The sequence below is a fragment of the Rhipicephalus sanguineus genome, chromosome 4, assembly GCF_013339695.2.
Source record: "Rhipicephalus sanguineus isolate Rsan-2018 chromosome 4, BIME_Rsan_1.4, whole genome shotgun sequence".
In the NCBI taxonomy this organism is placed as follows: domain Eukaryota; kingdom Metazoa; phylum Arthropoda; class Arachnida; order Ixodida; family Ixodidae; genus Rhipicephalus; species Rhipicephalus sanguineus.
Window position 1 is genome coordinate 49,086,363 of NC_051179.1, and position 23,037 is coordinate 49,109,399.

General features: G+C 46.0%; 1 protein-coding gene across 1 annotated transcript in view; it reads right to left on the reverse strand.

The window, feature by feature from the left end:
• LOC119389934 (mucin-19) overlaps nt 1-22,814 on the reverse strand; it is a 475,744-nt gene extending 452,930 nt beyond the window's left edge. Inside the window, exon 1 of the mRNA XM_037657383.2 lies at nt 21,858-22,814. Within this exon, the coding sequence (XP_037513311.1) occupies nt 21,858-22,145 (288 nt within the window). The 5' untranslated portion in view covers nt 22,146-22,814. The remainder of the gene's footprint in view (nt 1-21,857) is intronic.
• Between the last annotated feature and the right edge of the window lie 223 nt (nt 22,815-23,037).

Sequence of the window (23,037 nt, forward strand, 5' to 3'; positions counted from 1 at the left end):
TGTCACGGGCTTCACTGCGTCGTTTTTCTTATTTCGTTGTCTCTTTCTTCCGTTCTTTCGTTTCATTGACTTTCGGGGCATCGAGCCACGAGCGAACGCAGGCGCCTCTTCTTGGCTTGGTCGTCGTCGTCGACGCCAAGCCAAGCCAAGTTTCTTCTTGACCCTTAACTTTCTTTTTCTCTCTTCTATATATATATATATATATATATATATATATATATATATATATATATATATATATATATATATATATATATATATATATATATATGTATATCACTGTCCTTTCGCCCGTAGCAACTTCCAGAGCTACTACCACCGATCCCCCTGTACTGTTTTCCCAATTTTGCCTAAACCTAAGTTGTTGTTTTTTTATCAAAGTGTCTGTGTTTCATTGCATTTGTATTTCCTCTCTCGGACTGTCGAAAACCAAATCGGTTTTTTTTAAAAAAAAGGAGCACCATTACTTCCTAGTGAACTTTTCACAGGCATGCTTTTTCTGAACTGTTTCTCATCTAGCTGTTTGAAGGCGCTGCGTTCTGGACTCCGAAGTCTTCTTACATAAAGTAAAAAAAAAGCGTTGCCCCTCCCTAGAGCCATGTCTGTCCTATTCGCCTCTCGTACACACACGCGCCGCTTTATGGGGGTTTTCTTGTCTGATTTATTATTTCAGTACCAGAAACTACCACACATCCCGTTCCTTCCGGAATCTTCGGCACGAACGTCAGCTCCGTATCCGCTCCTATAGTTTATTCATTCCCGCTGCAGATGATCCTGCCACCGCCGCCGTGGTCACGCGTCAGGCAGCCAGACGGCGACCTCATCTTAACGTGACCGAACCGTACTCTTTTTTTAATAAGTTCATTTCTCTTCGTTCGCTACCCCTATTTCGTGCGTTCCGTCCAGCGCGGATGGTATCCGACAGCCGTCGCACAAAAGTCCACGCCATCCGATTCCGTTCCAGTGATGGAAACATATAACAAACGAAAAAAAAAGGCCGGGCTGGGACACGAGTCACGTCGATGGCGAAGCCACGTTAGTCTTAGTTTACCGAGCAGATGTAAGAAAGAAGGATAAAAAGGAGTACGGGGACCTCCGGTAAGGAAATAGGGGCGTAAACAGGTCCGACGTGGAAGAGTCGCGACATCGGTTATTTACGTCGCTGCCTCGCAAGTTCCGCAGTGTGCTATCTTCTCTTCATGCGTTAGTTCAGGCTTTTCTCGGAAAGGAGTAGAAAATAAAGATGCGAAGGTCTAGCAGGCACAACGCAAGTGACGTAGCGAGAAGGAAGACACCGGTAGAGTGTAGGAGCAGATTTAGTTCGGTCATTTGTTGCGTAGAGAGAAGTTTCCGAACAACGACATTGGCTGGAGTAAGCCAGACAGCCAGGACTGCCTGATGGCACAGGACCCGAGGCCGCCCCCTCACTTGAGGGCGGAAACAAAAGCGTCTGAACCTAACCAGGCTAACCTAACTTTCGGCAAGTCGTTCCTGTCCTAACTTTCAGCACGAACGTACGTTGTATGCATGCTTTGCTGTATATAGGGTGTCGTTTGAGAGGCTTGTAGTGGCACATCAGGGTGAAGGCTTATAAGGTCACTTGTATACGGTCAGAGCCAGGACGGCTCTGACCAGGACGGAGAGGGTACGGTTTCCACAATTCAAAACGAACAAAAGGGGTTGATAGGTGCTTGTCACCGTATAACAGAGCTCTCCAACGCGTTGGAGGGCGCACGTCGGAGCCGTGCTAACACGGCTCTGAACTCCGTCACTCGACAGCAGAGAAGATATACTCCGCCTCATTATAATAGCGGCGCCTATACAGGCATGCCCAGCTGACGTGCTGTCGATCTGTCGTATTCGCTATGATAAGTATAGCCTACAGCGTTTCCACTGACGTTGTTGCGAAAAGCATTGCGCAATATGATCGCACAAAATATTGCGCCCTCCACATGCCGTACGGAAAGTAGCCAAAACAAATGACACCATCACGCGAACATTTTACTACGTCTTCAGATGTCATGTGGACTTTGCCGAAAGGTGGCCACTCTGCATGCTATGGGGGTTACGGCTAATAATGGCTTTCCCGAAGTAATTTTCCTTTCGCATAGGAATGGCTCACAGCGCTCTTTGTGATGACTGTTGTTGCTAAGGGACATTAAAAGACAATTTCTGCGACTGTCATCGCTACGCTGTGCAGAGACGATCACTCGCAATCGCCTTTAGCTCGCCTTGACCACAGACCAATGTTGGCAGCAACAATTTTAGAATTTAGTCCTGGAAATTCATCGTGGATGAAGGCGGAGAAAGCACTGCTCAAATTCTTGAGGACACAGGTGGTCATACAATAATTGTGATGTCGTATGCCGCACAAGATCGACGGACTGTGATGTGGTGTGCGTGCTCCCACCCTCTTTCTTTCTTTCTTTCTTTCTTTCTTTCTTTCTTTCTTTCTTTCTTTCTTTCTTTCTTTCTTTCTTTCTTTCTTTCTTTCTTTCCTTCTTTCTTTCTTTCTTTTTGTTTCATTTCTTTTCTTTCTTTCTTTCTTTCTTTACACCTCTCTTTCAAACTCCCGCATCTCTTGGGTAGCGTAAATATTATTCTAAACTGGTTAACATCTCTTCCCTTCCTCTCGACTATTCCTTCCCTCAATTGAGCAATGTTTTAGACTGCAGATGATTACTATAGCTAGCCTGTGTCGTGTCATCGAAAAGATTGACGACTTGGGCTCAAAGACAAAGGTACCGTTCTGGACATACAATTAGTATATTTAAAACCGTGCTTAAATGAGCGTAAATTAAAATGAAAAAGTCAGGCATCAGTCCAACCTTACACGGGTAAATAATGTATCAGTTGACGTGTACCGCACGTCCTCGACTTCTGGTTGTAATATATGAAATAGAGCTATTCCATACAGAAAGCTCGCATTCCCGGGTCACTGTGGTAAAGGAGAGACACTAATGCCTACTGATCTGACCGACCTGCACCGGCCGTTTCCTATAATAGCAAATGGGACTGCACAAGTTAAAACTGCTATGTGTTTTCCACACAACCGAATTGCAGTTTAACCCGAGGTGCTTTAATAGGGATGACGTTGTTCGAGATGCCCTCCGGCTTCTTAGTTCAAAGCAGCAGCTTGACGTGCTAACCTTATTCGCAAAAATCAATCAATCATTCAATCTTCACTCTACCTTTTTAGTTAGTTGTTAGTGTAGTTAGTTAGTTTTTAGTTATTTATTTATTTATTTATTTATTTATTTATTTAGTTAGTTAGTTAGTTAGTTAGTTAGTTAGTTAGTTAGTTAGTTAGTTAGTTAGTTAGTTAGTTAGTTAGTTAGTTAGTTAGTTAGTTAGTTAGTTAGTTAGTTAGTTAGTTAGTTAGTTAGTTAGTTAGTTAGTTAGTTAGTTAGTTAGTTAGTTAGTTAGTTAGTTAGTTAGTTAGTTAGTTAAATTTGGTTGGGTGGTCTGTTTGTTGCACAACAACGTATATGACGCAACTGGCCCGTAGACAAATTTTCGCAGTTTTTGCAGTAACCATGTCTGCGTGTAACAAGCACGTGCCCCTGTGCCCACAAAACAGAGACAGCCGCGTCAGGCACAGAAGAGTGTTTGTTATGTGTACCGTGATTGCATCTTACGTCGAGACCAGTGAACGTTTACACGTATTACGTCGCGACCGGAGAAAAAAGAAAAGAAAAGAAGAAACTAAAATTGTTCGGCGAAAGATGGATTTAAAAGCAAAACAACCAGAGGTGCCACTGCGGACGCGACACGCACAGGAGCGTTACACCGCGCTACGTACGTTTGCCTTTGAGCTTCACTCTCGAAGATATAAAGTACGTGTCGCCTTCTTTTCAAGGGCAAACAACTTCCGACAATGGCGCATGGCAACGCGCCGAACGCTCCGGTATAACAAAAGGAGCCCCGCTTTGCCCACAGTCCCCACCTTCGTGCCATCGTTCGCCCTTTGTGTCCCCCCTACACAGCGAGGGTCCACTACTCCCCCGTATCCCATTGTCGCCTAGAAGCCACTGTTGCGGCTGCTGTGTTTCGCACGAACGCCCGAGCTCTGAACGCATTCAGCCGAAAACCTCTAGGAGCCGCGCTCACTTTCTTGCGCATCGACAGGTTTTGACGTAGCGTTGCTTCGCTTAGTTCACTTTATTTCCGCGATTAGCTGCAAGACCAGTAAAACGGGTCGGTCCCGTTGCACGGCATGTCTGGTTATAGGTATAGTAACAAATTATCGCAATAATTCCTTCGGACACGTTTTCGAAGGCAAGGTCATTGAAACGAGGACAGAGAGGTCAGCTTGAATTAGTATGCCCTAACGTGCTATTAGACGTGCACCGAAAAATGCGAAAGAAAATTAATATATAGGATAAGTGATCGGATTAGGTACAGATACTAAAATGGATGTCATATACAAAAAGCCTGTGCGCCCTAGACTGCTATCCTGAAGACACACTAAAAAAATCAAAGAAATATAAGGGATGAGATTAGACACTTGATGTGCTGATGCTGGAAAAGATGCCAGACGCATCCAGTTATGTCGAGCGTCCACGATTTCTATCTTTATTTCAGAGGTAGAAATGTTTATTTCCAGAAAGACAGAGATCGGCCTGAGCTTTGCACTTTTCTGTTTTTCTGCCCCGTTAGATGTATACGGGAAAGAAAAAGAGCGATGAATCACGACGAGGTGCGTAAATGTCAAGTCCACCACGCTGTGCAACTCTATAGCCGTGCATCTTGTCCAGCGACTTGTAGAAACCCCGTACTCGCCCTTATAACCGCGGCTACTGTTTTGGCGTCAGGAAAAGGATCCAACACAAAACTCATCTGACAATGACCTATCACAGCGTACGATGAAAGAAACCAGCTACTGTCGTTCTCGCGCGTACTCTGGATACGTACAGTCGGCCACAAAATAACACCGATCACGCCAGCACGTGGCGAAATCGCCGTCTGCGCCGTCTAGTGACGAGACATCTGCTGCGGAGAGCATTGCTCTGGCGAAAGCGCAGCAGAGCAATACTCTCGACAACAGACGGCTCGCTACTAGACGGCGCAGACTGCAATTTCGCCACGTGCACGCTCGCGTGGTCGGTGCTATTTTGTGGCCGACTGTACATACGTGCAGATATCTGTTCAAGTGTCAACGGAAGTTGACAGTAAGCACGATTGGGACCGCTCTCCCTGCAGCCCACAATGTATGTATAACGCCTCATAAATGCGACACCAAAGCGAATCCGGTGAGTCATACTTGTTATTTTAGGACTCAGTTTAAGGGGCATACAGAACCCCATATCTGTAATCCATCTGTGCAGTCGCTTGTGTCGTCGTTCTGGTTCGATCCAGTGTTCAAAAATGAAGCTTGTGCTTGCAACAAATGGTAAACGGTTTAGAGTACCATGTACTCAACCGTGGGAGACCCTAAGCCGTCCCGCTAATTACCAAGAAAACACAAATTTGTAGAGCACTGACACGATTTTGAGACATCATAAAAGTTTTTGGTTTCCTTAGTATGCAGTGTTAACGCTCTCCACATACCGGAGTCATACAACACGTATAAAACATTTTACTTTGTTTTCAAAGTTTTCGTCGCTAAGCATTAGCAAGCCAGCACCACCGCAATGAACATTATCCCGACGAGCCAACACAGTACCACTGAGTTTGCGAACTCTGCGTCCTGCATGCAGCCTAAATCGCAGAAATTGCTGTCGGGTCGCTGGACTACAATTCACCCATCGTTGTTGACGTGCATCAAGAGCAGATGATAGATCTGCCGCTAGTACGTACGTCGCGACTTGCTGTCTCCCCGTGTTAATGAGAACGAACAGACAATAATGCTAAAGAAAGTACAAGGGATGTTATTCGTTGTAATTAGGATAAAGTGTGAAGAAAGTAAAGTAGACGAAAACATAACTCAGTGGTAGAGCATCGGACGCGTTATTCGAAGGTCGCAGGTTCGGTCACTGCCGGCGGCAAGTTATCTTTTCGTCTACTTTACTTTCTCCACACTTTATCCTAATTACAACGAATAACACCCCCTATACTTTCTTTAGCATTATTGTCTGTTCGTTCTCATTAATATTGTATCTAACTAGGAAACGAGCCCTTAAAAGTCATATTCTGCCCGTGATGTCACACTGCGATGACATGTGACTGTGAAGCCGCCCATTCGATATCGAACCGAAAGTGCTTTTTTTTTTTTTTTTGAGGTAGCGGTATTAAAGGTATATTTGTTGCATGCCCACGCACCACAATACTCTTCTTAGGGTTCTCATAGAGAAAGAATTTTCTTTCTCTATGGGGTTCTCGACCCCAGCGTTTCAATTCAGAGCAACAATACGAAAGTACTTTAAATTCGTATCACATTACTCACATAGGGTTCCGAAGCTTTGCACAGCGCATCGAAGTTAGTCGTTCGTGGCTCTTCGTGAAAACGCAATACATAGTTCACGTCCATCATTTAAAGCCGCCTTATCTTCAGCGTCAATCTCTTCTTGAACGAGGATAGTGATCAAACTTTTAACCGCGCATTCATTATTTGAGATACATTCCGCGCGCGCATGCATTCTCTTATATTAACCTCATATTCAAGACGATACGCTTAGAAAAGAGCAAGTAAATACGGTTTCTTTTGGTCCCGCAACGATTATCATCTATCTCGCGTGCCTTTGCACCTACAAGTCTACGAACGGCATGCGCGTTATCAGCGTGACATATAGCACTCCTCAGAAGAAAGTGGCGAGCGCCGAGTTTTCAAGAAAGGAAACGCGAGCAAGCCAGATAACGATTACTGTTGCGTGGCAGAAATAGTCGCCAAATGCTCGATTTTTACTCAGAGTGGAGAGTGTATGTTCTTCTCGTACATAAGTTTTTCATGAAGGCTGTGCTATGAAAATTAAGAGTATAGTTTTTTACGAACAACCAAGCCGGATATACCATCACAGGTACTTTCCGGGGTTCGAACAAGCGTCACTTATTATTTATTATAGATGACCACTGATACTGTTTCTTTGATTGTTCGAACACTTGTCACATGCACTAAAAGAAGAAGAAATTGACCAGCTATTCCGCGCTACTCCTGTCTTATGGTTTGTTTCGCCACGCAAGCACTGCTCAACGGTATTAATGATACTAATACTCTGAAGCAGCGAAAAGCATCGCAGAAGTGACGCGCCTAACAAACCACACCACAAATAGCTAGATATCACTGCGCTAACATTAGTTCGCTGCCGCATGAACAATTAAAGTATTGCATGGGAAAAATATTTGAATTCCAGCTAGGTACACATTTTCAGCACGATGATCTAGCGTATTACGCACGTAGGTACACGAAATAAATGCACAATAATCGGTGCCACGTCTGTGAGAATAAGTTGGCAGATAATTTGACCATTGTATATCGAAATGTAACGGCAATAATATTGGTGCTACAACAGCGAACAGACAGCATTGCGATTATATAGCCATTTTTAGTCAACGTTAGAAATAATCAGCTAACTCAAGCCGGCATTATGCCCATAATATAGCGAAGAGGAGCCTACATTAAGCCAGCGCTAACGTGTGCTCTTAGTATGCAAGTAAATGCGGTGTCACGCGACGGTGAGATGCTATGTTTACACTGCGATGCCTCCGAGATCGGCCCATATTTTCTTGCAGGAATTATCACACCCCTTTACATAATGTGGCTGGAAGAAGGCAAGGAAGACATGTGTGTTCAATATAGAAATAACCCAATGACACCAACAGAATTGAAGCCAAGAAAAGAGAGATAAGGGACATTATTTGTAGTGCAGTATTTAACTACATTCACTTATTAAACGGTAATTAGATAACTAATTACATTAACAAATTAACTACATTAACTGTACTGTTGTAATCATGACATCACTCGAAACGAATTGAAGTGGACGAGAAAGCACTACAGTTAAAGGCTGCAAATGTCCCCCTGTACTTATTTACTTGCCTTCAATGTATGTCGGTTTCATTAGCTTGCATGTAACAAAGAAACGAGCCATTCCCCTTCTTCCGTTCATTCAACAAAGACAGTTTTTCATGGTCACCGCAATTATCAATCACCCAGGGCTTCGTTTATGCAAGTCACAACGTCTCCTTTCACCAACAAACGGATAACGATCATTTTATTAGCAGTTCGAGAACTCTGAGAAGGGAGATTATCAACCAGCGTGAACGTGGGCGAGTTTACGGGTTTAAATCATTGTTTACGTTATTAGTCGGTCCATTTTGTCGTTTTATTGGCACCCATTACTGACAGGCTTTATTTCTGTTCTCGTAATCTGCGTTACATATTGTTTGTTAATTGCGCCTATTTCTACGTGTCACCGTCATTGCGGCCGAGCCCGTACTTTATTGTGACATACGTCTTGCGACATCAGTTCTCGGCTGATGTTATCGCATCTAATTAGCGAACATAATTAGCGCTTCGTACAATGGGTATTGCCTGAAACGAGTCAGAACAAAACACTTTTTTTCCTTTTTTAACTGCACGCGTTACACTATAGTGAATGGTTGAACTGCAGAAAAGAAAAACGCCAGTTCGTGACTGATGCTGTAGAGCTCTAATAAACACGATTAGCACTCTGATCTTGGGGCGCTGCACTAAACGATTCGGAGCTGGAATGCTCGTAATTTTAACTGTGATGCCTTAAAAAAGTTGCGCCAGTAATTAGAACACAGTAATAAAGAAACTCAATAGGGACGACAGCGAATCATCTAAGTGTATTGAGCAGGCAACGTGTAATATCGGAATGTAACCACGCGCGAAAATGCGAGAAATTAGTCGCACTGGGTAAGCATTAGGCAGGAAAGAAAACAACAATGGAACATTGCTGCGCCAATGAGCGAGTGCAAAAACCCTAACATTGGCAGATCATAAACTCTAACATCATGAACTCTAACAAAATAAGCCCCAACAAAATACACAAACCCTAACATAACCCCTTTCATAAACCCTCTCATAAACCATAACAAAACACAACTACGCGAGAGTCATTTATGTATACCTTGAAACCTCCATAACCCGATTGAAACACCTGTAGCGCTGCCTACGCGGCCGTTAAAATCGCTGAACAAACGTTTCAGAGGGAGACCGAAAAAGAGCGAATTGCAAAGAAGTCGAACAAGAAGTTAAACAAAAAAAAAACGACAAAACGTGAAAGCAAATACATCTTGACTCCCATTTTTCGACGCGTTCAAATAAAGCGAAGCCGCGGGAGTCCTATATGAACAAGCGAGCGTATATATATGTGCGTCGTAAAAAGAAAGAAACAAGTGAGAAGGATAAACGCGAGGAAGATAAAGAAAAAGCTGGCGGAAATAAAAAAGGGAGAAACCGCCCAACGACCTACGCCCATTCATAAAAGCGCCGGAAACGCTAAAAGCGATGCTGGAGTACCTACTCCATGTCAAGCAAGCGGAGGAACCCGAGAGCGAAAGAGAGAGAGAGGGAATGAAGGAAAGAGAGAAAGTGGAAAGGGGAAAGCGCTTAGTCGTTCCTTCCTTCCTTTCCCCTCCTCCTCCTCCTCCTATAGCCATCTCTCGCAAGTCTATATATATATACAGCCGACGCTTCCTCACTCTAATATGTTTCGGCGAACAATCTACATTCCCCTGTGGCCCCTCATTCGTCTCTCGCGCTTTCATCTTAAAGCCGTCCCTCGACACGCTGCGCTGCTCTCTCCGCTTCTGACCCGCTTCATAAGAGTAGCGTTTTTGCGGCGTTTAGTGACAGCGAGCGCACGATAGAAGTCAAACGAGGGCTAGACTGTATACCGGTCAGCGCTGAAAAGTCCGAAGACACGCACTCCCTTGGAAGATGAGAGAAAGAAAATTCTAGGAGCAGCGAAGGAAGGAGTAAAAAGAATGGGGAGGAAACGGAATGTATCGCGTAAGAGGGGAAACTCGGGGGGGGGGGCAAAGAAAGACAAATGAGCTGGAGAGATGACGGCAGTTCAGCGTGGTGAGTAAAAAGAGGGGAATAAGTAAACTGCATGGAGGTCGGAAGGAAGTTGAGAGAGGCATAAATCAAAGTGAAACGTGGTTTAATGGAAACAAGAAGGAGTCTTAGGCGAAACTGGATAAATAGCGGTCGGTTAAAACGATAGCGAAAGATTACTGAAGATGCGTGGCCGGTTATGTTAACGATGTTGAGAAACGCAAGCGGCGGTTAAGTGAGCTTAAAAACCTAACATGCGAGAAAAAAGAGTAATAGACTGATTGAACATGGTAAAATGAGTATACCTATGGAGGAAGCATGTTTGACTGACGATTAAATGCAGAACTGCATACATGGGGACGCCACTCTTGAGAAGCTTGGTTATGACGCATTGGACTATTATTGCGGCACTTGCCACAGACGAGCGCTGCCAGCATGCGCGAATTTCGAAACTTTCAGCTCTCACAAGCGTCCGCGTGCGTTAAAGCGTTAACTATAGATGATCACCCTAGACGATACCTTGACAGCCATGACGTTTAGAGGCTGGACACGAGGTTGCTGGCGCGATTACAGTCAGCGATGAGGCTGCATCCCAGTCGTCAATATGCTACCGCTGATAGAACACGAAAAGGCCTGTATACCTTTATATTTCGAAGAACGGCAGGCTGTCGAAATTAGTCGGCAGCGCTTAAACACAAGCGTGCCTGACGAGGCACATAAAAGCCCAGGAATTCCGACGACGTAATAGGTAATATAACAGCTCCGTTTTCCTTCCCGTCATTCAACATCGCACGTAAGAGCACGTCTCACTCGCGCGCCTGCTCAATTCCCCGTCTCATCGCCTTAACGCCGTCCTTATTTCCATCGGGTCGTTCAGCCTTTCTGAAAGCTTTCCTCTTACTGGCGATCTTATCCCCCTCCCCCCCTATTCCCTCCATCCCATTCATCCCTGTCGTGTAGTAGCAGTTGTCCTCATTTCCCGCAGCAACAGACAGGTCGATCACTCCCGTGCCATACATATATACACTTATACATACATATATACACTCAGATTTCCCTCTCATCATCCTTCGCCTAGACTATTTTGACAGGCGGATCACCTCCTTGCGAAAACACTGCAATCCCTCCTCCGCTGATCCCTCGGTTCCCTTTTCTCCCCGCTTAACAGAGTCAAGACGAACGTGTGCAGTAGTGCCCTCCTTCGCCGCCGCCCTCATAAGTGTACATAAAGTCGTCTGCTACAACAAAAGACAGACGAACAACGCCGTATATAGATCTCACTCCGCCAATCCCTTTCCGCCCGCTCTCCGCATCAGCGGCCGAGAAAGGGAGAACGACTGCTTCCAAAAAGAGAGGCGAAGTGTAATCGACCTTTGTCTACTCAGCACGGCATCCTCCCCCCTCCACTTATATGTGCCAGTTTTTCGTCTCCCTCTCTATATATACCGCTCCTTATATATTTCCCTCCTTCCAATCTATTTCTTTTCCCGTTTTGCGCCTTTTGTTATTCCGACGTCCAAGAGAGTCGAGGAAGGAGAATATAGACGATGGAGAAAAAGGGAGCGTTAAGAAGTTGCGGGGGAGCCGTATAAGACGAAGACGAAGACGACGCGAGATGGATGCGGATGGCGAAGAGAGCAAATTGTACGCCGCGGCTTCGTTTCACCCTTCCCCCCTCCCCTTCTCCACGGCCTCCTTTTTATTTCCCTGGGATCCCGATTCTTTAGGGGAAACAGGGTTCACTCGCCGTGAAAACCAAACAGAGCGACGAGGAAAAAGAGGAGAGGTGCACGTTCTTCCGACAACGGAAGCGAGCGAAATGATCAAGAGGGCGAAATTGGGGAATAAAAGGGAGAAGGTTTTATTGGCTTGTAGTATACGTACGTATGTCCGCTTATAACCGACGCTCTTCAATCCGCTTGTCGACGAAAAGCGTTGTGGAAGAGTGAAAGCCGAAATTAGAAGGAATAAAAATGGGGAAGCCAGCTCCCCCGATTTCTGAGTGCGCGACTCTCTCTTGACTATGATAGGGAGAGAACGGGGTAAAACGGGGAAGAAGGGCGTAACCGAGTGCGTGCGTTTGTGAACAGTCTGCACGTCGTCTCGCTACTCGCATAAATGCTTTTTTTTCTTTCCTCTTTTCCCCAGGGCCGCTGGAATTTGATCCCGAAAGGGGTTTAAGGTCGAGGAAATTACTGGTCGTTTCCCCCTCTTCCTTTATATCTCTTCGTGTCTCTCTTCTTGTTTGCATTGTCCATTCGCTTCATAAAAGAGGCGTTCGCTCGCTTTGTTTTTCGTTTTTGCGCGTCCTTAACTTTCAATCCTTTTTCTTTTTTGTTTCTCCGCAAAAGTATGGGTGTCAGTTCTTTGCTGACTCATGCTATCTATTCGTTTTCGAGTGGTCGTTACATAACAAATCAGTTTGTCCTTTTTCCGGCTAAGAGACAGCATAATGGGTCTGCAATCCGACGTGGTTGTAAAAAACGATTGCCGCGGAAAAACGCGGAGGGAAGAAAGAGAAAAGCGCGGGAAAAGTGACTCCCTCCCGTGCTTGCGCGCGAGCTGCATGTAAAGAACGACGATTTAATGGATTGGGCTTTGGAGGCTTTTTGCCGCTGCGGTCGCATAAAATGACTCGGAGGGCGTGAAACAAAACGACGCTTTAACACAGTAGCGGCTCCTTCGATGTTTTAAGCTGGGCTTGTTCGAAGGCCGTGTTGCTGAGCGTCTTACTGCACCTGTCGCGTGCGCGGAAGGAGTAAACATTTAACCACTTCTAACTTCATTTTTTATCGCTTTCTTTCATTCTCACTTTCGTTTATGTTTCTTTCTAATAATGAAAGGCATCTTGAGCTTCTAGAATTGTGTCTTTTGTTTCAAAGCGTCTCCAGAAAAGATAAGGTGAGGCTCCTTCTATGCTTTAAGCTGGGCTTCGTCGAATAGGCCGTGTTGCTGAACGTCTTACTACACCTGTTGTGCTCGCGGAAAGAGTAAACATTTAAGCTCTTCTCACTTCATTTTTTATCACTTTCTTTCTTTCTTTCTTTCTTTCTTTCTTTCTTTCTTTCTTTCTTTCTTTCTTTCTTCCTTTCTTTATTTATTTCTTTCTTTCTTTCTTTCTTTCGAGTCTGTTCCTCGCTAATTACGAAGGCATCTTGAGCTTCTAGAATTGCATCTTTCGTTTCAGTGCAGCCCAAGAAAATAGTTCTTTTAGATAAGGAGAACAAGGAACATTACATTTAAACACTCAAGAAAGTTTTAGGAATCCTTCACGCGACATAAAAAAGAGCATTTACAGGCGGGTCAACTGGTAAAGAGTACACTTGCGTGGAGAGCATGTCCGCATTTTGATCTCTTTCAAAATCATACGGTGGCTTACATTAGCAAAAGACTACTGGCGGTTGACACCTCAGACTCCCTTCGACTGACTAGTGCCGTGCACGAACAATGCTGGCCCATCCAATAGCAGTTAGGGGGCCAGAGACAGGAAAGGTGCTCATTCGTATGCCCCCTTTAATAGCGGACCTTACTGTACATAACTTCGAACAAGAACGTAAAGAGTATAAATTGGAAGCGTTTACATAAGTTCCAATAAGCGTAAACGGTTATGTCAGAAAAAAATATAATGCATCTAGTCTAAATGTTAACCGATGACCGCTTTATATAACGTGGGTAACGCGCGTAAGCATGGCATGGCATGGCAAGAACTTTATTATGGTCCAGAGAAACCACGGCCCGAGGCAAAAGCCCCCAGGCTAAGTCGGTTGCCCACGTAGGCACCGGTAGGCCGAAGGCTTTCCCGATGGCGTGAGCTCTCCGGACGGCCAACAGTTGATCTCGGAGGACTTCGCAGTCAATTCTCGCCACTATTGTCTATGCCCATCAAAGGACGTCATCACTAAAGCAACAATTAAATGCTACAACTTACACATGATTAATAATACATCAATAATATTTCAATTAAATTGTCAACAAACATTCATCTCTGACATGGATGTTCTACAAAAACAACACGCTTCAGTTGTAAAACGTATACATAGCTCGTTAGCTTATCTGCGATGTGCAATAATGCGATCGCGCGGCACGATATGTGTGTTCTCGTTTGATCACCGTTTTCTTCCTTTGAAATTATCGCTTCGTGTGCTATTTATTGTGCTTGTAGGTTGGCCGGCGCATTACCACAGCTATACATACGAATGCATGGTGTGCGTGCGTACACGAGTGTGTGTAGGGGGGGGGGTTGCTCTTCGCTTACTTTATGACCATTCAATCAGCGCCATTCTAAATGATTTAACACATTCACATCACTCTTTTACGTAAAGTGCGGTTACATTATTACACAATTAAGGAACACAGCTGATCAAAAATATCAAATCAAGACACGGGAAGAAACTATACCATCGAATGCAGAAAAGCTAGAAACAGCAAAGCGTAAGACGAAAAGAAAGGTTGAAAGAAAAGAAACGACCTGATTTCGCTTGTCTAGCCAAGCGTTGATTTTCACCTTGCACCCTCTCGGCGTTGTACAACACACATTTGGAAGCGCGGAGCCTAAACCATTAGAATCGCTTCTTCAGCTTGCAGTCGTGACCCCCTTCAGCCCTCAGAAGAACATCAATTAGACACTTGGCTCTCAAAACTGAGACGGATGTCGCACGCATGTATATATAGACTCCGGCAGCGAAGGGAGAAAAAAGGAGAGCAGGAGAGTCCCAAAGCGGTGACGCACCAAGACTGGCGCGACCAGACAACATCCGCGGGGACAAACGGCGAACTTCCGCCTTCGACGGGCCATTTTTCACGGAAGCGAGCGAAATATGAGGGCGAAGACGGGGTCAGAACTCGCAAGTGCTGAACACGCAGAAGCACACGATCTTCCCTTCCTGTCATCCGTCCACATATTTCATTCCCTGCTCCTGTTACATATGTAACGTCGCCGTGACCGAGGTTACAAAAAGAATCGCGCTTCATCATAAGTTGGCTGGATTTCAAGAGCTAAGCTATAAGAGCCAGCAGTGTCCCTCGTAAACGTTGCGTGAAGGAAACTACAGGTGTCTTTTGCAATGCAGAACGAGAAGTATATAAAGCCATGACGCGGACTGCAAACAAGAAACATTGAAGCGTTGTGTAACCTCGAGAGAATTTCACCATACTTGACACGCTCTGAGGTGACAGAAAAACGCGCAGTGGGGACGAAAAGGTAACGAAAATATTGTCACGTGATTACGAGTGAAAAAACAGCGCTAAAAAGATGGGACAGGAAAGGACACGAGACCACAGCGCCGTTGTCTCGTGTACTTTCTTGTCCCTTCCTTTTAGCGCTGTTTTTCCGCTCGTAATTATATATGAACCAACCAGCTCAAATGCGTACCCTCCTATTGTCACGTGGTCGTGGCGGTGAAGAAGGCGGCGGTCGGAGTGTAAAATACGAAACTTTTTATTGGGCGAACTTGTGCCCAGTAAATGAAAAGTGAAACAACAAGCAATACACACTGTACACTGGTAGCGGCGATCACAGTCGTCTGCCGTCGGTATTTTGATCGTCGGCGGAATCGCGTCGTGTTTTATACATGAGTGAGTTGACATTCCAGCGTTATCGCCGGTGCTCGCGTTAGCTACAGTGCGAATTCGGCTTCTCGTGTAGCACGCGCAATCTTATCAGAATAGTCTAGTCTAAAGCAATCGAGAAGTTTCCTACACGTAGCAGCATGACCGGCGCCGAGCGGTGGTAACTGCTTTTGTGGGTGAAACGAGGTCACATTAAAATAAAGAAATGAGCGCACCTGGCAATGTTTACATTACTTTGCGCGAAGGTATAAGCAACTCATACGACATGCCACCATGACCTGCCTTTCAGTGCAGAAATACAGAGCGAGTAGCGCATTCCACGCGCTCGAATTTAAGCGAAAAGGAGTGTTTGCAAATTACTCATTCGGGAGCGTTCCTACGAAATGCGGGCGTTTCGCGTGTGCTTAGCGAAAGAGCCAGGCAGCCTCCAGATAGTATACGATGCATTTTTTTTTATTGAGAGAGAGAGAGAGAGAAGGCAGGGATGTTAACTAGACTACGTCCCGTTTGCTACCCTACACATGGCGAAGGAAATAATGGAGTAAAAGACAGAGAAAGAGAGAGAGAAGGAAATTCACATTTCACAACACAAACGCTGCCCAATTACGTCCGAGCCTGCAAACGCGTAACGATTAATTACGCGCGTTACCTTATGGAACTTAGTGTAGCGCCCGTGTTTGATAAAGGTTCACGTGGATCGCGCTTAGATGTAAGATAATCTCATCGGTACCACTACAGTTCAGACATGGTATCCTAGTATTGGTGTTCAGTGCTAGTTAAGTTAGATGGCTTATTTACTGAGCCTTCCAAATCCCAGATTTGTTATCGCTTAAGCTACGCTACGCAACTCGCCCTAATCGCAGAGCCAGGTACACAGCCGAAGTTAGAATACCACGGCTGATGTGACCTATAATCGTCTTAGTGCGAAGCACACCATCTAAAACGACATGTAGCTTGAGCTAGTTCGTACAGATTTATGATAAAAGAAGGTGGGCGTTCAGACACGGACTCAAGAGAAGAGATCGAGACGACACGAGCCGACTATCAACTGAAAAGGGGCACTGCAGAGGAAAAGAAAGTAGATATAAAAGTTGGAGGACGCTTGGAGCTTCGCCTCAAGAGTAGAATGCGATAGCGTAATCGGGCCCCGTTCGCATCGCCTTCTCAATCCATAGCCTCGTTTCGATTTTCGGTGGACACCTCAACCGTGCCGCAATGAAAGGAACGTCTGTGCGCGTAACATTAGCCATTTCAAGCTATCCCACAATGCCTACTGCAAGCACAGTTCCGAAGTGCCCACGCGTCCGTAATGCAGCACGCGAACCTACGCTGCTGCTCGCTTTGTCGATGCTTTTGGTGATGATGATTAAATATGTCTGAGCGTTTTGTAATGGGTGGGCCTTTTAAAACACGCGCTCGCTGCGCAATTCGAATGTATTTGACGCCTGCGCGATTCTACGCTTCTGACACGCAATATTGCATGCGTTAAGGAGACTCCCCGAATTACAGGACATTCTTATAGGGTTTTTTTTTTTTTTTTTCGGAAGAAGTTTCAACTCAATGGCGTGGCTCTGTGGCAGAACACCTGTTTGCCACGCCGTAGGCCTGGGTTCGATTCCCATTCGAACCAACCGAAGTTTATTTACTTTTATTTGCATCTATATCGAATTTCCGCTCACGGACAACGCTGACTTTTCGCTCACAACCAATGACGTTGACACCAACACCGGAATTTCTGCGAAATGAGCTCTTTACCGTTATCGCGTTAAAAACTTGTTCGACTGGTAACGTATACATCTTGGTTCTAGCGAAGATAAATCCCTCTCTGGTCCCATTACGCAGACTACACTACTTCATGCATCCACAGTATCTAAAATTGCATTTAGAATGTTGATGATATTTAGACTCGACCGCATTTTGTAGTTCGGATAACCTGACCTTATCTTTGGGATCGCGACTTTCTTATCTCTGTCGTTCGTGTCTTGAATTATTTGTTGCCTGGGAGACCTTGCCAGTCGTACGAGTTGTCCAAGCCGCCTGATGTTCTTATACAGACAAGCGTTTTTCAATAGCTTTAATGTATGTCAATACCAATACATTTCATTATAGGTAAAAGTTGTAATTGACGATGACGATGAATTTCTAAGAACTTGATTTTGTTTAATTCAAGCTAAAATTCTTTCTTGTTATTTTATAAGCTATCGCTTTAAGTTATAACAACTACACTGGCGAATCAACAGTCTTCGAATGCAAAAAAAAAAAAAAATGCAGATTCTCGTTTTTCTGAAACACATATGAGACGTCGGGTTGTTCCCTTGCCTAGAAAAGCAGTTTGAATTCACTAAAGCTCTTCGGAAAACTCTCAGAATCATCTCGTGTAATGACGCAAGCAAGGCAAGTACAAAACAACGTAAGAAACGACTAGATACCCATAATCCATCGTTTCTCAAGTTAGTTTGCCCTCGTCTTACTTGCATTATTACCACAAATAAAGCTTGACCAAATCGCCCGAAATGTCAGTGGTGCTACGCTTTCTGAAAAAGCCAGAAATTAAGCAGCATATATTCCTCTCGATTCAACGGAAGTTAAGCACTATTACAGGCTATTTGCATCAATTAAACTTTGAAAAAAAAATGTCACAAATATCGCTAACAATTAGAAAGGCCGAATTCTCTTAACTTAGCTAGAAAACATTTCGCCTCAATCGAAATGCGACCACCGCTGTTGGGATCGAACCCGCGGCATTCGGGTCAGCAGCCGAGCACCACGTTTCGTTTCTATATAGGCGCAAGAAAGACGAAACGAACTTTCTTCGGCCACTGCAACCTGGAGGATCACTTCCCCATCCAACGCGAATGACAAATAGGCGAAGCGAGACGTCCGATGGTGCTGCATACGTTACTATTTAATCTCCCTTAAAGAAAAAAAAAGTAAATGTAAACGCAATACACGGGGTGCCCCCTTGCATACAGTCCTGCCGTCAAATTCAGATGCGGCTTCTCAGTATCACCCCCTTCCTTCAAGCGCACACAAATCATGACAGCTCCCGAGGAGGACCTATCCGTTCCGTTGAAGTCCGCTTTCTCGCGGTGACAGCCGAGAGGCCGTTCTTTTCAATGTAACGGACCGAGTTGGCGACGCCTGCGGCGCTCGCTTATAACCCCGGCAACATGCCAGCGCCGAGCACGCGCAAAAGGTGACGCCGCCGCCCCGAAAGCGACCAGCGCCCCGGCGACAGCCGAGGCACGAAAGGGTCGCGAAATCGCACGTCGGCTCTTCTAGCCCGGCGAACGTGTGCGGAAAGTCAGCCATCGAACTCGATATATTCTCGCGCGTGTGTATTTCACCGGTCTAGATAGTTCTTAAACTTTCGAGTCACTTTTAAGGCGACCCTAAAGAGACAAATAATTTGTCTCGTATTAATAAACTAGTCTTTCACAATAGAACCATTTCGTAATTGCAAAGCTAGCTTTCCTGCGATGCAGTTGCCCAACTAATGGCGGCTAGTGACTTCTGAAAACAGCGTGTTCAAGCACAATTTGCTTGCGCTATGGCGCAGGAAATGTAGACTCAGCCCTCTTGATATAAACGCGTATAATAGACAAGCCCCAGCACGTGCAACAATAGGAAATCCTCTACGCTTGAAGCGCAACAAGCGCCGCCATTAGTTGGGCGAATGTGCAGCGCAGCGAAGCGCACTTGCGGACTATGACCACCACGTTTGTCGCCACCACTTTTGCCACCACGTGTGTCGTCACGTTTCGCCATGTTTTTTCGCGAGAAGACACTTGGTAAGCGAGAAAACACGCAAAAAAGAAAGTGTGGAACATTCAAGGATGGGTATTACACAAGTTCCTTCGATATTCGTGCTTATGATTTCAGAATTTTGTGGAGCGTCATTTCCAGCACCTTTATTGAAAAACTTAAAACAAAGCATCGGATGTTGCAGGGCGCATTAAGGCAGTGAATCTTCGGGCACGTACGTGCATGTATTGCAAATTTTCGCACGTATAACACAACATTTTGATAAAAATAATCAACTCGCAAGGTTGCGAAGCCGCAAATACTTTATAGAAGGCACGAAGGAACACCTTCGCGAACCTCTGCGCGTGCTGTCGACCATTCCCGTATACATATCGTGTGATACATACCGTGTGGTATACATATCACATTACCGACGTACAGCTCGCGCTCACAGACACGCTTCCGGTACATTTCAGGCTAACGTCAATGCAGCCGTCTAATGTGAAATGAATATTTCCTTGTTTTTAAAGGTCATGGCCAATATTCACGTGGAACGTACGAATGCGCAACGCGTCGCCTCCGAGGTCCCGCCGATGCTGCAAATGCTTCAAGCGCGGAGCGCCAAGGGGTCTAAAAGCGATGAACTTGCACGAAGAAGCGCGCCAGAACCACGGCCGGGACAGTTTGCAAAAGAAAGGAGGTGAAAAATTGGAGGAGGAGAAAATGGGATATGTGGAGAGAAAAGGGGGGGGGTGGGGGCAGAACGCACCCTTTCATTGTCTGACGGACGGCGGCGGCGGGAACCGCCCGTGGCAAGCGTGTTTCTTTTCCCGCTTTCTTTCGGGCCGCTTATAGTTATTCCGGACGAGAGAATCGAAATCCGTGACGTCATCATTCGTTTTTCGCGACCGCGCTCGATAAGAAAGGATATTTCTCGTTTCGCGTGGAAAGAGTGTGAGAGAGAGAGAATAAGAAAGAAGCAGGGTGCGCCGCGCCCCCCTAGCTCGTGTTATACAACGTGCAGCTGCAGTCCAACCAAGTGGTGCGCTTGCGCCCTAAGTTAGATAGAGGGAGAGGGTGCAGTATACGGGGAGAGAAAAAGAGAATCGTCGATTTCGGCGGGAGATTTCTAAAAATGAAAGCACTCTTTCTCTGTCTGTCGGCCACGTGGTTTTCGAAAAGAAACTCGCTACGCTTGTCGGGTGGGTTGTCGGCGGCGCGCAGATGCAGCGGTGCGCGCTCGCCGATGTGCCGCTGTCATTACACGCTTTCTTCGAAAGCGTCGACAATGTGCGTAGCTTTCGACTGCCTTACCATGCCACAGTTCGCAAAAAAAGAATCTTGATCGCCATAAAGATTTATTCTGCCATTATCTGCGAGTTAAAGCTGGGGAACAAACAGTCAGCAGGTCCGCATAGAGCGGCGTTCGAAAAGGCTGACATATTTATGTCAAGTTCGCCGCGATTAAAAAACCGGGACGCTCGAAAGAATGGCTGTATACTCACACAGTTTCCCGTTCAAAGTCTTTTCGTTACACGTCTCAAAAGTGAAAGCGAGCCCCAACGCAAGTCACAACGTAGTTGAGAAAGTTGTGCAGAAGTAATCACTTCTGTACTAGTATGCAGCTTCTTTTTCGTCGTTTGTGTGATTTGGCAGCTAAGTCAATACGTACCTGTAACGACAACTTCGCAAACTGGTGTTCATAATCCTCAATTACAAAGAAATCTTCTTCGATGTCTTGTTTGGCCTTTCCAAACATTATCTTAAGCCACTCTGTTTAACTAACGTATATACGCAAAGTGTTATACGTCGTCACTGTGCCCCGCAAAGCGATAATAACGCCTCCTAATTTATCACGAACAGCAAGTGCGTCAATGCAATTTCAGGATTTGATAATGCGATTCCGTTTCCGCATCTTTCTCTATTCCTCTAGTGATCCCAGAGGGCAAGGTGTTTTTCAAGCTACAATTGCAGTTTTTCTTTCCTGCCTTCATCAACCTGTTGGAAATAGAGACAGGTTCTATGGAGAACGTTAAGCGTCATTCTAGATACTGCTCGATAATCCTGGATAATGCTGGGAGATCAGTTCCCCCCGTCGTGGTCAGATAATGAAAGTGTCATTTGGTAAAGAACTATCCAAGGTGTGATAAGGAGAGTTCACTATAACGCGTCTTTCTCACGCGCATTGAAACTTGCCTACTCTAGTACGTGTGGCATCTTTAAATGGTTTGGCAGCAAAGTCAATACGTTCCCTTAACGAGAGTGATCCGAATCCTTATTTACAAAGAAAGCGTGGTCGATGTCTTGTTTGGCCTATTAAAATATTAGCTTAAACCACTCTGTTCACTTTGCGAGGCACAGTGACGACGCGTGAGGACGGCCAAACGAATTGTTAAAGAATGATTCCAACGCACTATTCGAGGACGAACGACAGGCACGAAACCATCGAGTGCGACGCTAAGCGAAGTCCTAGCGAAGCCGTGCGTGAACGAAAAAGAGGCACGAAAACACTGACACGACGACCTCAGAAGACACGTACTGTATATAAACGAAGTCGCAACGAGTCGTAGCTCTCACTTACCAGAGGCGATCCGATCCTGCAGCCCGAGCAGTCGCAGACCGGCGGGTGCACCGAGAGCACGCCTTTGGCCAGCAGCAACTTCATCGACTTGCCATGGTGGCGAATGCTGCGCTTCCAGTCCTTGGCCGTTTCACGTCCGCTCACGTACTGGAACTCGTTCGGGGTCAGCCAGGTATCCCTGAAGAGAATGCACGGCCCTTTCGAGCCCTGGCACAGGCGGGACAGGTACAGCAGTCCCTTGTTGCCGCCGCATTCCACTTCGAGGATCACTTCACCGTCCCTGTACATTGTTGCCGCTGCCTTCTCAACGGCGCACTTGAAAGCGCGCGCGCGTTTTTCGCGATTACGCGTCGATTCGCCTCTCTCTCTCGCTAAAATAAAGCCCGATTATACGGATGCGCGCGCTCACACCGCGCGTCGTCACCTGTGGATTTTCAACGCAGGGGCCCGACGAGCTTCTCCGAAGCCATCGGCAAAGCCACAGACATGGCTGTCGCTGAGTGTCACGTGGATGTCTTTCGTTGACACAAATTCGACGATATCACTTTCTCCGTCGACGTTGCCGTCGTCGCCTGAAGCTGGCTTCAGTTGAATCGAGATGACAGCATCTCCCTCGTCCGAGTAGAAAACGCGTTCACACAGTTGTCCAGGAGGCGTCGTGAATGCTTCGAGGATCCCCAATAGTTTTCACTCGCACCGAAGACAACGACGACAACACTTGGGATGCGCGGGGTGCGACACGGTTTTTCGAATCGTCAGCGGTCGTCGTAACGATGCGCGCACGTCCTTGTTTTTACTAGTCAACACGAAACACCATCCGTTTTTCGGAAAATCACGGTGACTACACAAACGGGGCAGCAGTCGTTACGGAGCGACTCGTTCCTCTTCTGACACTCGTTCGAAGAACTCCACACGAGAAACAAAACAAACACAAAAAATACCACACGACGAATGACACCACTCAGTCGCGCGCTCGCGACTCACGCACGCACACGGACAGGGGCTATCGCGACAGTTGAAAGTGATGCGCGGAGGGTTTCAAGTAAGGTGTGAGGGGCAAATTCGTCGGCGCGAGTGGGGAGCCTCGTCGCCGCACGTCCCTTCAGGCGACACGACGACGCATCTCTGCTCGGCAGCAGCGGTGGGACCACGGCGTCGTCGACGGCTGGCCGCCGTTCGA